Here is a 14,894-nt window from a genome sequence, read left to right as displayed (position 1 = left end):
AAACTCCCCAGAAAGGCCAAAACCTAGGAAGAAACCTAGAGAGGAACCAGGCTATGAGGGGTGGCCAGTCCTCTTCTGGCTGTGCCAGGTGGAGATTATAACAGAACATGGCCAAGATGTTCAAATGACCAGCATGGTCAAATAATAATAATCACAGTAGTTGTCGAGGGTGAAACAAGTCAGCACCTCAAGAGTAAATATCAGTTGGCTTTTCATAGCCGATCATTGAGAGTATCTCTACTGCTCCTGCTGTCTCTAGAGAGTTGAAAACAGCAGGTCTGGGACAGGTAGCACGTCCGGTGAACAGGTCAGGGTTCCATAGCCGCAGGCAGAAGAGTTGAAACTGGAGCAGCAGCACGGCCAGGTGGACTGGGGACAGCAAGGAGTCATCATGTCAGGTAGTCCTGAGGCATGGTCCTAGGGCTCAGGTCCTCCGAGAGAGAGAAAGAATGAAAGAGAGAATTAGAGAGAGCATACTTAAATTCACACAAGACACTGGATAAGACAGGAGAAATACTCCAGATATAACAGACTGACCCTAGCCCCCCGACACATAAACTACTGCAGCATAAATACTGGAGGCTGAGACAGGAGGGGTCAGAAGACACTGTGGCCCCATCCGATGATACCCCCGGACAGGGCCAAACAGGCAGGATATAACCCCACCCACTTTGCCAAAGCACAGCCCCCACACCACTAGAGGGATATCTTCAACCACCAACTTACATCCTGAGACAAGGCCGAGTATAGCCCACAAAGATCTCCGCCACGGCACAACCCAAGGGGGGGCGCCAACCCAGACAGGAAGACCACGTCAGTGACTCAACCCACTCAAGCGACGCACCCCTCCTAGGGACGGCATGGAAGAGCACCAGTAAGCCAGTGACTCAGCCCCTGTAATAGGGTTAGATATGGTAAAAGATAATACAAACAAAAAAACATGTGTTGCTTTGTTTTCTTTTGTTCCATCATCTTTGAAATGCAAGAGAAAGGCCTAAATGTATTATTGCAGTTTAGGCACAATTTAGACTTTGGCCACTAGATGGCAGCAATGTGTGTGCAAAGTTTCAGATTGATCCAGTGAAGCATTTCAATACTGGACAATATTTTGTATCAAGTCTGCCCAAATGTGCCGAATTGGTCAATTGATACATTTTGAAGTAAAGGCCGGCACGCCACCAGGGGCTTGGCTTTTTGAAGAGCCTCTTTTTTTATTGCACTGTCATCCAGTCCCATGCTATGGGTTCAGCCAGCCTACGCTCATGCCTGTTAGGTGTGGGGTGTACCAAGCTGGGTCATCTGATGCGGATGTGTTTCCTGCGCTGAATGTTAGTGCTGCGGCGGGGGCATTAGAGGAGGATGTGGGGATGCTGGTTTCTTTCGATACCCTGGAGCTGGGGGAGTTCAAGGCGGTGGGAAGGAAGGCCATGTACATAATATGTGTAAAAGTGTCCCTGGAAAGGGGTAAAATCAATGAGGTGGGCGGGTGTGTTTGGTCCAGGTGCCTCCCCAAAAGGCTGTTGGTGGTCTTTATATAAACTGCCTATTGATAAGAGGACAGCTGACCTCCAATGGAGGATAATACATGGAGCTACAGTATAGCCACCAACATGCATCTGGTACACCTGGATCCTACTGTTGGGGAGGGGTGTCCATTCTGTGCTGAGTCTGAAACTCTGGCACATCTGTTTTTACAGTGTCCTAGGTTGGTCAGGATGATTGACCTGATCACTAGCTGGTTCTCTGCTCTGGGAAAGGTTTTCTCTTCCCAACTGTTTATATTTGGGCCAAAGCACAGGTTTAGTTGAAGGGGTGTAGTTCTCTAACTTAACTTTGTGTCAGGGGCAGCTAAATTAGCAATTTGGAAGACACGAAAGAAGAGTATTCGGTGACAGGGGTCTGTGGACTTGGTGGACATGCTGGCAGCGAGACTGAGGGTTGAGTTTGCCTATTACAAACTGGTTAATAACATTGGGCTGTTTATGAGCATATGGGGTATTCAGAGGTTGTTGTGTTTAGTTACTGTGGAGGAAGATTTGGTGTTGTGTTTTTAATTGATGTTTAACCATGTTTTTGTTTGTTTGAGTGTTAATTGTGTTGTGGGATCCCAGACCCAATAGATGCTTTTTAAAACTCTCTCTCTCTCTCTCTCTCTCTCTCTCTCTCTCTCTCTCTCTCTCTCTCTCTCTCTCTCCTCTCTCCTCCACTGCCTCCGTCCGTCTCTCTCTCTCACTGCCTCCGTCCGTCTCTCTCTCTCTCTCTGTCTCTCTCCCTTCCTCTCGTTGTTTTGTTGTCCTTGTATCTTTCTCTTTCAATTTCAATTTAAGGGCTTTATTGGCATGGGAAACATATGTTAACATTGCCAAAGCAATGAAGTAGATAATAAACAAAAGTGAAATAAACAATATAAATTAAACAGTAAACGTTACACTCCCAAATGTTCCAAAGGAATAAAGACATTTCAAATGTCATATTATGTGCAATTAGTTAAAGTACAAAAGGGAAACTAAATAAACATAGACATGGGTTGTAATTACAATGATGGGGTGGCAGGTAGCCTAGTGGTTAGAGCGCTGGGCCAGTAACCGAAAGGTTGCTGGATTGAATCCCTGAGCTGACAAGCTAAAAACCTGTTGTTCTACCCCTGAGCAAGGCAGTTAACCCACTGTTCCCTGGGCGCCGTGGATGTCAGTTAAGGCAGTCCTCTTCACTGGTTACCCTTTTCTTGTGGCAACAGGTCACAAATCTTGCTGCTGTGATGGCACACTGTGGTATTTCACCCAGTAGATATCAGAGTTGATCTAAATTGGGTTTGTTTTCAAATTCTTCGTGTGTCTGTGTAATCTGAGGGAAATATGTGTCTCTAATATGGTCATATATTTGGCAGGAGGTTAGGAAGAGCAGCTCAGTTTCCACCTCATTTTGTGGGAAGTGTGCACATAGCCTGTCTTCTCTTGAGAGCCAGGTGTGCCTACGCCGGCCATTCTCAATAGCAAGGCTATTCTCACTGAGTCTGTACATAGTCAAAGGTTTCCTTAAGTTTGGGTCAGTCAAAGTGGTCAGGTATTATGCCACTGTGTACTCTCTGTTTAGGGCCAAATAACATTCTAGTTTTCTCCGTTTTTTTGTTAATTCTTTCCAATGTGTTAAGTAGTTATCTTTTTGTTTTCTCATGATTTGGTTGGGCTAATTGTGCTGCTAACCTGGCTCTGTCGGGTCTGTTTGTTTGTGAACAGAGCCCCAGGACCAGCTTGCTTGGAAGGTTTCTCTCTCTCTCTCTCTCTCTCTCTCTCTCTCTCTCTCTCTCTCTCTCTCTCTCTCTCTCTCTCTCTCTCTCTCTCTCTCTCTCTCTCTCTCTCTCTCCAGTCTCTCTCTCTCTCCATCTCTCACTTTGTAAGCTCCTCTAGCAGACTGACACAGAGACCTGTCAGTATCTTCAATAAAAACACCTGTTGCTTCCTCCTAACCTCATCTAATGTGTGCATAACCCTGCCCCCTCCCAGCCCAGCCCACTCTCTCTGACAGACATCCACACTGACTGACTCACTTGCATCCAGCTAAAGGTGACAGACAGATAAGTCAAACAAATAAGTAACAGAGGATATCTATCTGAAGTGCAATATAAAAATGTATTGTGAAAACCCAAGTTTTTTTTTAAACATTTGGATCTTTTGACACTTGGATAACACTTAAGTAATAATTGGGTCACAGTGTTTAAGGGTGACATTTCAGAGAGAAATTGATTGATTGACTGTCTCCTGTTAGCCACTCCTCCATCATCAATACATTGATTTCACAAGACATGCCACCATTTGTCTTTGCCCACTTTATTAGTTCATCCACAGTAGAATACATGCATAAAATACAAATAGTAGAAATAGTTATTCTAGAGGGGGCTAAAATGTTGTACTTATGGTAAGCAATAACCCTCACTCAGGCTATGCAATAATACCTGTTCAAAGGTCAAATAGGGGTGGTTATATTTTTCCTGTTACACACATGTGTAACCTATTCATTGTGTGGTGAAATGGACATGTGTTGTTTGCATATCCCACTCCCCATGAGACACCCTGGGAGAGTGGAGTCACAGCATGGAATCAGACATTACTGACGGCAACCCGGGGACTCAAGTAGAACAATACTGTCACCTACAGCATAATTATCATGGTCACAGCTTGGATGGAAATATATCCTGCACCTACTTTAATAGTGAAAGCTCATAAAAATAAGCAGCAAACAGCTTCGTCCCCTCAATGTAGTTGTACCTGAGAGAGAAAAACAATATTCAGTATTTTACTGAAGATGATGTTTGCCATGATTCATCTGCCATGTAAAAAATAAAAAACGAATTTAGGGGAGAAACGTCTGGAATCCTATCTCTTCTTTTTCTCATCTCCTCTTACCTGCTGATCTTCTCGTTCTGAGAGTGCTCTCCATCATCATGGCCACCTATGGGCAGCATCATCACACTCTTGCCTGTCTCCTCCTGGAAGTTCTGAGCGATAGGGATGGTGGAGCCCTCACGGATCAGCTCCGGGTCCACTCCAAACACTAACACAAAGGTAAACCGCATCTTAACTTAAACAATGAAGTTAGACATGGTTTCAAATGAGAGAGGTTATGTAAATGGCCTCTACAACTGACCCTCTCTGACTGCCCTTTGTCCAGCAACATACTGTGGGTCCTTCAGGTTAGCCACCCATGGTTTAGCCCCAACAGTTGCGGTCACCCTCAGCCTGTTAGGGCTTTTGAGAGTGGAGAAGACCTGCTGAAGGTGCTCCTTCACCTGTGAAACATGGCATTGTGACAGGGGAGAGTTTGACATGGAGGCTTGAAGAGGCTGGTTATGTAAACATTGGTCTCTGGTTTTAAATATACACATTGACTCTTGGAGTGACCAAGATAGAGCAGGCCAACGTTTCTATACTGTACACTTACTCAGAGACCAATACATTTACATTTTGGTAATTTAGCAGACGCTCTTATCCAGAGCAACTTATAATCACTTACTACTCACTCACTGGTTACAGGGGTTACGGGGGTTGCAGGGGTTACGGGGGTTGCGGGGGTTATGGGGGGTTGCGGGGGTTACGGGGGTTGCGGGGGTTACGGGGGTTGCGGGGGTTACGGGGGTTGCGGGGGTTGTGGGGGTTACGGGGGTTGTGGGGGTTATGCGGTGTCCGTGCATGTATTTTGATCCTTAAAGGGTTTGTTATGGGTGTTCTGTCCCAAGCCTGCTACCCCTGTCATTCAAACCATGGCAGGTAGATACTCTGTACCTTCCTCTCCACATCTGGAGGGTCCATGTTGGGGACCTGTCGGATGGAGAACTTCCCTGTGACCTGTTTGGGGATGACAGTTTTGGTGCCTGGTTCTGAGAAGGCCCCTTGGATCCCATGGATGGACAAGGATGGGTTACGCCATCGAGCCATGAGGACTTCCTCCTGTATATATATTAACACACTTTGTTTGTTATACAGCTCAGATAGTGTGTATCCCCAAAAAAGTAATCACCCTCTGTCAAACATCGACTTCTACGGTACCCACTAACAAAACATGTCTTCCTCCTCAAGCCCAGATTAGTTTAGTATGGGGCGGCAGGTAGCCTAGTGGTTAGAGCGTTGGACTAGTAACCAGAAGGTTGCAAGATTGAATCCACAAGCTGACAAGGTAAAAATCTGTTGTTCTGCCCCTGAACAAGGCAGTTAACCCACTGTTCCTAGGCCGTCATTGAAAATAAGAATTTGTCCTTAACTGACTTGCTTAGTTAAATAAAGGTAAAATAAAACAAATTGTATAGCCAACTCCAATGGTTGTTATGCCATTATCAATGTTTGGTATGACAATGACCATAATTGGGAAGACAAGAACCTTAGTGTCCTGTAGGAAGTGTTTGACCCCAGCCACACTCTTCATCTCCTCCAGGTCAAAGCTGATGTTATCATAGAGCTTCCTCTCATCCTCAGTGAGGGGCGCGACATCATCAGTGACCCCAGGAACCAGGATCTTACCTGTGTGGTCCAACAGACTTCCTGTTTGGGAGGAATAAGAAATAATGAAGACATTTTGGGATGAAACATGTTTTAAATAGAACTGACTTTGGTTAAGCACCTTAGCTCACATACACCTTTATCTTGTTTTTTTTGCTTGGTGCAGGGACTTCTGAATCTGAACTATAACGGAATGAAATTCAAATTTTTACTATTAGACAAGAGAGTTGCGCCTATCTTTTCTTGACGATTGGATAGAGCTTTCAGTCAAACGCCTCTGTTATCTCACCCAGTAAGGCTATCAGATCTGACATGGGCTCCTGGATAGAACCCCCGTACACTCCAGAATGGAAGTCCAGTTTAGGGCCATCAACCTGAAACACATAACAGAGGAAGATACTGAACAAATGGTGCCCTGGTAGAGTGTGTCATATTTTTATTTGACCAATCAAATAAGCTATATCATCACCTCCACAAAAAAATAGCTGCTCCCTCTGGTTCCATAGGTCAGGGCTGGGGATCTGGTCGCCCACACGTTGTCAGAGATCACTATGAAGTCCACATCTGCAAAGAAGCTGTCGTTTCTCTTCCTGGTCAACTCCAACAGACCGTATGAGCCCACCTCCTCCAGACCCTCAATGATGAGTTTTATATTCACTGGTATCTCCTGAAATCAATAAATCCAGGCAATCCTACCAGTCAGTGACCCTTCTCTTATTCACATACGGTTTGACTCCACTACAATCCCACAAATTGTTTTATATTCAGACTCACAGATTACCCCAAACATTGAGGTTATGATACATGCATTACAGAATCCCTTTAATAACCATTGCTATGTAAATCAACACTGCAATGGTTAGATAATGTCTGAAAACTAACTAGAGACTGCAAGCAGAACGTTAGGATTCAGATTTCAGCTGTGCTGTTTCAGGGCAAATCCTAACCTTCTCTGTGGCCTGATAGGACTCCACAGCATGAAGCCAGGCCAGGACCGGCCCTTTGTTGTCCGTGGCCCCTCGCCCATAAAGGTTACCTAGGGAACCAAAATCTTGAGCCACCATCATCCTCATATTGTCACATTTGTAATACCAGGGTACATTAGCTAGCTGAAGCTGGCCTATGAATAACAGGCAGGCAACCTGGTTGTGATTATATCATCTAAGGTTTATTAAAAGATCCCGTATGGGAGCAGCAAAACAGTGAGTGGACATTCCTCTTTTCTCTAAGTAATCAAACTTAGATTTGTTTAAAATATCTCATTTTGGCCCAGTAAAACAGTGAGTGGACATTACGTTCTCTCAAAATTGACCCTCTTTTTGTCCAGCTCCTGTTATTATTTTGGATGTACATCAAACCCCTCCATTCATGGCATGTAACATGCAGCAATACCTTTGATTTCTGTTAGATTGAAGGGGTCAGTGGTCCAGCCATCCGCCATCTTGGCTGGCTGGACATCCACATGGCCGTAGATACAGAGAGTAGCTTTCTTTGGATCCCTCTCAAACTCAGCCAGTATCACCGGTGGAAGTGGCACAGTCTCCCCACTGGGCAGCTTATGTGATAGACCGGAAAGGTACATTCTTTTTAAAAGGTATTTTAAGACAAATTATTACACCCAATTGTGTGACATTATCTGGAGAATAATATGCTTGACTGGTGGTGTGTATTGTAGCCTACCTGATGAGTGCCTACATCTGCAAACTCCACTGTGCCTCCCATCTCTTGGATCTTCACTGCTGTCATGTTCAGGATCCTTTCAACTTCTCCCCATTTTGTGTGATCTCCTGAGTTACTCTGAACAGCAACCCACTCCTTCAGCCTCTGAGTCAGGCACCAACCAGGAGAGGGTCAGACTATTGCATAGATTGTATAATAATAACTAGACACAGCCATAGACTGTCTAGGTCAGGGATACGTGCAGAGAACATTGCAACAGCACCACTGACCCACATTCAGAATCATTTTGATGGTTTAATCAGAGATCACAGCATTTATCATGAAAGTGTTAAACCCCTTCCCATTTCTCTCTCTCTCTCTCATTATTTTGCTTCGGTTTCTCTCTATTCACCTCGCTTCAGCACAAAAACATCTCTATTTGTATCATTCTACAGTTCAGTAACAGAGAGTAGGTATGAGTCCCAACTCCAAGTAGAAGGTCATAACAGTGCTCGTTCCTCACCTGAACAAACTGATTTTGGTGGTCATCTATGTACTGAAACAGTGGTTCCAACATGCCTGCTGCTCCAGGAGAAGAGGAAGAGGAGGAAGAAGAGGAATACGATGTGTGGAGTAACAGGAACGCAACAACAATGAGCTTTGTCTGTGAGGGAGAGTAAGACACCACAGGAAGCCAGTGATTATAATAACCAAGTAATAATTTACTCCATACTGTACATTCTAGTAATATTTGCCACAATCTCGTTCCACTGGCTTCTACTTGTCTCTAGCTACTGACTTATATACTTGTACAGGTGTGGGTGGTTTGGTGAGTGTAGATTTCCATGTTCCTCCTGAGAGTGTAGGGGCATAGAAATAGAATTCCAAAACAGCACACAGCAGTGACTTGAATGGAATTGTCTGTTCTAGTAATTCAATTTCTATGGTTGTAGGTAGTCTCTGGTATCTGATTGACTTGATTGGACTCTGCCAGGGCTCGAGGATCAAAGATCAGGGTGCAGTATGACACAACACACTTAGCACTGTCTCAACTGGGATTACTGTTTAACTTTCTATCAAAACTAAGAGACCGGGAAGGATGATCCCAGAAGTTACTGTTTTAACAATATCTAGGCTACAGTACACTACACCAGCATGGTTAGCTGCTCATGCAAACCCTGTTATGCATGCGTACACACTCACGACCCCACTCAGGCCGTCATACAATCATATTGATGTTCAATATCACACACATTTTTCTGTTAAGTAATTTCACCCTTCTTCTTCATCATGCCATCTATGAACATGCAGCCACTTCTGTTTTTCCATGACAAAGTCTTTAGTAGTGCACTTAATTAAGGAAGTCCATGAAAAAAATGTATACATGTTTTGTTAAAATAGTAAAGACTCACCATAATGCTGAAGAAAACAGTGTTTCCATGTGCCAAACATAAAGAGAGAACTGCAATTTTTGCTGCTCTTCGTTTTTGTGGCTGCTCTTATGTCTTGAATTCAGTGGTGGTATTGTGAAACACTTTTTATCTCTTGGACTAGTGGATATTGGTTACCACTTGACAATGTTCTTTCTAAAGAATCCCAGATGAAAATGATTAAGAAAACAAATAGTGCGTCAAACCAGTTTTATTTGCTGTTTCAAGTAGATATTTGTGTGTGAATAAGAGAGAAATTGAGAGAGAGAGACATTGAGAGAGAATGGAGAAAGATACAGAAAGAGAGAGAAGAGAGGCAGAGTGTTGAGGCTATATCAGATGCCAAGAACTCATAGGGTTTCTGGAATGTTTTGCTTAGAGGGAAAGAAACAAGAAAAGGTTCAAGTTAATGTCAGGAAAAAAGCTAAGCAAAGCCCGACTCCACTGATGGGATCACATACAAGCTAAACATTATAGAAGTGTCTTTTAACGGTGGTTATGAAAAGAGATGCTCTCAGTCCTTCTTGAGATGGGCCACTTCATGGAGGTACGCAATGAACAACTTGGTCCCCTCTATGTAGTTGTACCTGGGAAAGGAATGGGTGAGAGAAAGAAAACAATATGTCCTCAACCAATCCTTTAAACAGAAATATGATACTGTTGATACATCTGTGTGTGTGTTCGTGTGTGCGTGCGTAAAAATCTATAAATGTTCAGGGTTACAAAATGTATACATGCAGTACAGTATTAGCAGATTGAAGGGCTAACCTGCTCATCTTCTCGTTCTGGGAGTGGAGGCCGTCGTCGAAGCCTCCGATGGGCATCATGATGATGCTCTTCCCGGTCACGTCCTCAAAGGTCTTGGCGATGGGGATGGTTCCCCCTTCACGGATCAGGTCTGGCTCCACGTTAAACACTAGAGGAAAACAATGACAAGTCTGACTGCGTCATAATGCATTATACCTGCAGTAGAGGAAAACCAACTGTAACCAGTGGGATTAGAAGCCAGGTCTCCTGCTCTCCAAGTCAATATCTTAACCGTTAGACCAAGAGTACCTCTGCAAGGTCCAAGGGTGTCATTTGGGAATTACAAGCCTCAGACAGGGCTACCGCTTCGTGAGATTGTCATTCCAAGTCCTTTCTGCCACACAAACATTACAATACCACTGCACTGTCATGCCTTAACCACTGATAGGTCTACAGTAGAACCTCATTGTGGTTTTATGGACATGTTCAATGCGTCTTATTTATACACTTTTGTAGTGTTTGTGAAATGCATATTGTTATGTTTGGTAGCACTTATTTATTTTTCCTTTGCCTCCAACCCCTTTCCATGCGTGGAACGGATGTGGGTGGGGCTAGGTCTATATAGGGGTGCTGATTTAAAATAATTCACAAAAGCTCTGACGGAGGCTGTGAGGCCGATACGTAAGCTTATTAAATATCAGTGATACTATCAAGAGCAGTGTACACTTTCCTTTTTCCTTCAGGTCTACAGTAGAACCACAGCACACTGGCTTCTTTTAGTGATAAGGATATGTATCTATGTCTGGTATCTTAACTCTAACGAATGCAGATAGACCTATGACTGTGAAGCTACTGTTGCGCAATAAATGTCCACAGTCAGCTACTATACAGTAATCATTACCCCTATGACCACTGTTCATACACACACACACACACACACACACACACACACACACACACACACACACACACACACACACACACACACACACACACACACACACACACACACACACAGACAGCATACGAAACGTCCTCTGAACATCTCCAGAGCAGAGTTGACTAACTGTACCTCTCTTCACGGCTGCTTTCCCTGCCTCGTACAGGGGGTGCTTGGTGTCTGCTAACCAGGGCTTAGCCCCGATGATCATGGTCACCTTCAGCTTGTTGGGGCTCTTTCTCTTGGCAAACACAGAGCACAGGTAGTCTGTGACCTACAACAAAACAAATATGTAACAGGCATACATGCAGTCTTCACGTCTATTTTATTAACTGAAACCAAACTGAAATAATGAATAACTGAATAGTAAATGAACTGAATGAGCAGAATGAGGGACATTATAATAGTGTAACAACCTGGATGAATGTTTCCTGATCTTGGATGTATTGTATAAAGAGAGTCTGAAGGTGAGAACAATTCCAGAAATCTTTGTGAACTGTGTGTAACTGTGTTTGTTGCAACTGTACAATGCACTGGGTGAGAGGCGTATAACACCCACCTGTTTCTTGACCACTGCTGGGTCCATGTTGGGGACCTGTCGGATGGAGAACTTGGCAATGACCTTAGCAGGGATGACCGTCTTAGAGCCAGGGCCAGAGAAGGCCCCCTCGATGCCATGGATGGTAACGGTAGGGTAACGCCAACGATGGGCCAGCAGATCTACCTGAGAAATCAAATCAGATCAACTCTTATTTGTCACATGCACCGAGTACAACAAGTGCAGACTTTACCGTGAAATGCGTACGTACGAGCCCTTTCCTAACAAGGCAGTTAAAAAGTACGAAAATGTACAAATAGATAAAAGACAATAAAATAACACAATAAAAACATAACAAAAAATAACAATAAGGAGCCTATATACATACTGGCTATATACAAACAGAGAAACAGAGATAGGAGGAGCGAAAACCTTAAAAGAACACAATAAAAAATTAAGTATTGCTTTTTTTTTAAATCCACTCCCCTGTGCATCACCTTGTTGCTGTACATGAGTTGGCTGACGCCAATCTTGGATTTAAAGCTCTCAATGTCAAACTCAATGTCCTGGTACATCTTCCACTCTTCGTCTGAGAGTGGGGCGACGGCCTCTCTGATGCCTGGAATGAGGATCTTTCCACTGGGGCTGATCAGTGTGTCTGGGGGGGAAAGATAGGTCAACACACAAGCAGTCCTTATGGACACATATTTGTAGCGATATCTAATACGGTTAGAGCATTGGACTAGTAATCGAAAGGTTGCAAGTTCGAATCCCCAAGCTGACAAGGTACAAATCTGTCGTTCTGCTCCTGAACAAGGCAGTTAACCCACTGTTCCTAGGTCGTCATTGAAAATAATAATTTGTTCTTAACTGCCTAGTTAAATAAAGGTAAAATAAAAAAAATAAAAAAAATACTTTATTATTTGTGCCAACAGAGAGCTCACACAGACACACGGACAATAGCTTTGCGTGCAAACATGAGCCAGAGATAGAGTAGGTGTTAAGATAGTATTACATTCTGTCACTCAAAGAGCTTAAAAACTCACCCAATATGCCGATCAGATCTGTCATAGGCTCTATAACAGTGCCTCCATACACCCCTGAGTGTAGGTCCTGTTTTGGGCCCTCTACCTACCAAACATACAAAGTCACCATGGCTATTCATTAATGATCTTGAAAAAGTAACGTCCCCCAGATTGGAAATGCCCCCAGCCCATCCTACCTCAGCAAAGAAGTAGCAGTTCCCCCTGGTCCCGTAGGTGAGGGCGGGGCGTCGGCTCAGCCAACCACAGTCTGAGATGATGATGTAATCAACGTCGGAGAAGAACGTGTCTTTCTGCGCCACGATCATGGCGTCCAGGCCATTGGACCCGGTCTCCTCCATGCCCTCGATGATGAACTTCACATTGACTGGCAGGTCCTGCATGGGGAGAGGGCAGGGGGTGGAGAGGAGGAGGAGGAGGAGGAGGGGCAAAACAATTGTTATAACAAAGGAAGGCTCACTAATAATGGGCAGATAGACTGCAACTTAACTTGTTTCACCACGTTTTATGTCTCTACATCTACTATGAGTTCACTCTGATTTCTCTTCTTACTGGACACTCACAATGCTCAGGGCCTGATAGACCTCCACTGTATGGATCCAGGCTAAGACAGGGGCCTTGTTGTCAGACGCCCCTCTGCCGTAGAGGTTTCCTTAGGGGTAGAATCAAAGTAATTATTTTCTAATAAAAGTCCATTCTGTACACCTTACATTGACATTTAACATGCATGTATCAATTACATTAGTTACATTTCATTGGTTCAAAATATGTATGGTAAAAATCATCCCACACCCAAGTACTTGCTTCATTCCTTCACGTTAGCTACAATATCTCATGGCTGTTAGTTGTAGATAGATGTTTGTGTGTGTTGGGTCTAGAATGGATTAATGTAAAGCACTGTAAAAAATCCTTATAATACATTTCACGAGTCACTTTAATAACTCTACCTACATGTACATACTACCTCAACTAACCGATGCCCCCGCACATTGACTCTGTACCGGTACCCCCCTGTATATAGTCTCGCTATTGTTATTTTACTGCTGCTCTTTAATTATTTGTTACCTTTATTTCTTATTCTTATCCGTATTTTTTTTAACTACATTGCTGGTTAGGGGCTCATAAGTAAGCATTTCACTGTAAGATTTACACCTGTTGTATTCGGCACATGTGACTAATACAATTTGATTTGATTTGATTGCTGTGATTGTGATTTACAGTTGGAACCCATAACCTACCCTTGGAAGCCATAACCAACTGTTGGAAGCCACAGCCTACCGTTGGATACCATAGACTACTGTTGGAAGCCACAGCCTACCGTTGGATACCATAGACTACTGTTGGAAGCCACAGCCTACCGTTGGATACCATAGACTACTGTTGGAAGCCACAGCCTACCGTTGGATACCATAGACTACTGTTGGAAGCCACAGCCTACCGTTGGATCCGCTCTGTGGGCCACGCCCCGTTGTGCGCAGGGTGGGTCAGTGGCCCAGCCGTCCTCTAGCTTAGCAGGCTGGACATCCACATGTCCGTACACACAGACTGTCTTCTTACTGGGATCACTGCCAAACTGGGCTGTCACCACCTTGGGTAAGGCCACTGTCTTGCCATCAGGCAGCTAAGCATGGTGATAAAGACACGGTAGATGCAGAAAATGACCTGAATAAAGTTTGCAAGGCAGGGAGCATTTCTGTTAACACCCAACTTTCAGTATTGATTTCTGCAAACCAGTCTTATCTGCTACTAAAGGACTCTAAAGACTAAGCTAAAAGCAAACAAAAAGATCCTATAACATGATCATTAAGTTGACCGCATTTCAGAAAACTGACCTCTTGTACGCCGATGTCCACTAGTTCCACCTTCCCTCCCATGGCTTGTAGTTTCTCAGCCGTCATATCCATCATGCGATGGCAGTCTGGCCTCCTCAAGATATCACTGGAGTCACTCTCTACAGCAACCCAGTCCCTCAGAGTCTAACACACACACACACGCACACACACACAGTATTTATTTATAATGAATATTGTGTTATCAGATAATAAAACAGACAACATCATTATTCTGTTTAGAAACTTGCCTGTACATATTCCTCCTGATGGCTGTCAACATACTGGCTCAGCTCATCATACTCAAATAAGTGATGAGGATGAGGAGAGACACTTGATATAACAACAAGGAGCATGGAAGGCAGTTGCCAGATCGTCATCTCTAGAAAGAATAGAAGGATTTATTCACTGAAAATGAAGCAATGATGAAAGCAATTTAATAAGAGACATGAATAAACCAATTATTACATCTTAAAAAGCTAATTGTTATATCTCATTATGTCTCACTACTCTTCTGTTCTTCAACTTTTAAACTATAACGGCGAAGAAAATACGTCTTACCGTGGCCTTGTAAGTTTGGTACTTCTTTAATGTTGCCCTTGTCTTCAGAACCCACTGGACTGGAGTCTCTGGGGACAGACAGGGTTTTTATACCTCCGGTAACTGGCTCACCTCCTGATGGGAAGGGTCGCGAGGTCAAGCCTTTCCTGGAGAGAAG

The 14,894-nt window shown here is 43.9% G+C and overlaps 2 protein-coding genes across 4 annotated transcripts; both read right to left on the bottom strand.

Annotated features, from left to right (window-relative positions):
- Positions 1 to 3,811: 3,811 nt before the first annotated feature.
- On the bottom strand, positions 3,812 to 9,249 carry cndp1 (Beta-Ala-His dipeptidase). Of its 3 annotated transcripts, XM_082974890.1 has the most exons (12): positions 9,062 to 9,249; positions 8,173 to 8,313; positions 7,671 to 7,814; positions 7,383 to 7,545; positions 6,938 to 7,026; positions 6,460 to 6,657; positions 6,280 to 6,364; positions 5,872 to 6,032; positions 5,280 to 5,444; positions 4,645 to 4,786; positions 4,404 to 4,551; positions 3,812 to 4,265 (listed from the first exon to the last, which is right to left on the bottom strand). In XM_082974890.1, the coding sequence occupies exons 1-12, from the start codon at positions 9,062 to 9,064 to the stop codon at positions 4,199 to 4,201; spliced, it is 1,506 nt and encodes a 501-aa protein (XP_082831016.1). In that variant the 5' UTR covers positions 9,065 to 9,249; the 3' UTR covers positions 3,812 to 4,198.
- Positions 9,250 to 9,513: 264 nt separating this feature from the next.
- On the bottom strand, positions 9,514 to 14,869 carry LOC106605538 (cytosolic non-specific dipeptidase). The gene is made up of 12 exons (XM_082975437.1): positions 14,738 to 14,869; positions 14,428 to 14,558; positions 14,180 to 14,323; positions 13,812 to 13,968; positions 12,911 to 12,999; positions 12,527 to 12,724; positions 12,351 to 12,435; positions 11,802 to 11,962; positions 11,326 to 11,490; positions 10,899 to 11,040; positions 9,848 to 9,995; positions 9,514 to 9,666 (listed from the first exon to the last, which is right to left on the bottom strand). Exons 2-12 carry the CDS (start codon positions 14,554 to 14,556, stop codon positions 9,594 to 9,596), a joined length of 1,491 nt encoding a protein of 496 aa, XP_082831563.1. The 5' UTR covers positions 14,557 to 14,558; positions 14,738 to 14,869; the 3' UTR covers positions 9,514 to 9,593.
- Between the last annotated feature and the right edge of the window lie 25 nt (positions 14,870 to 14,894).

Source organism: Salmo salar, chromosome 05, assembly GCF_965601325.2.
Source record: "Salmo salar chromosome 05, fSalSal1, whole genome shotgun sequence".
Lineage (NCBI taxonomy): Eukaryota > Metazoa > Chordata > Actinopteri > Salmoniformes > Salmonidae > Salmo > Salmo salar.
This window is presented reverse-complemented; position numbering and strand designations above follow the sequence as displayed.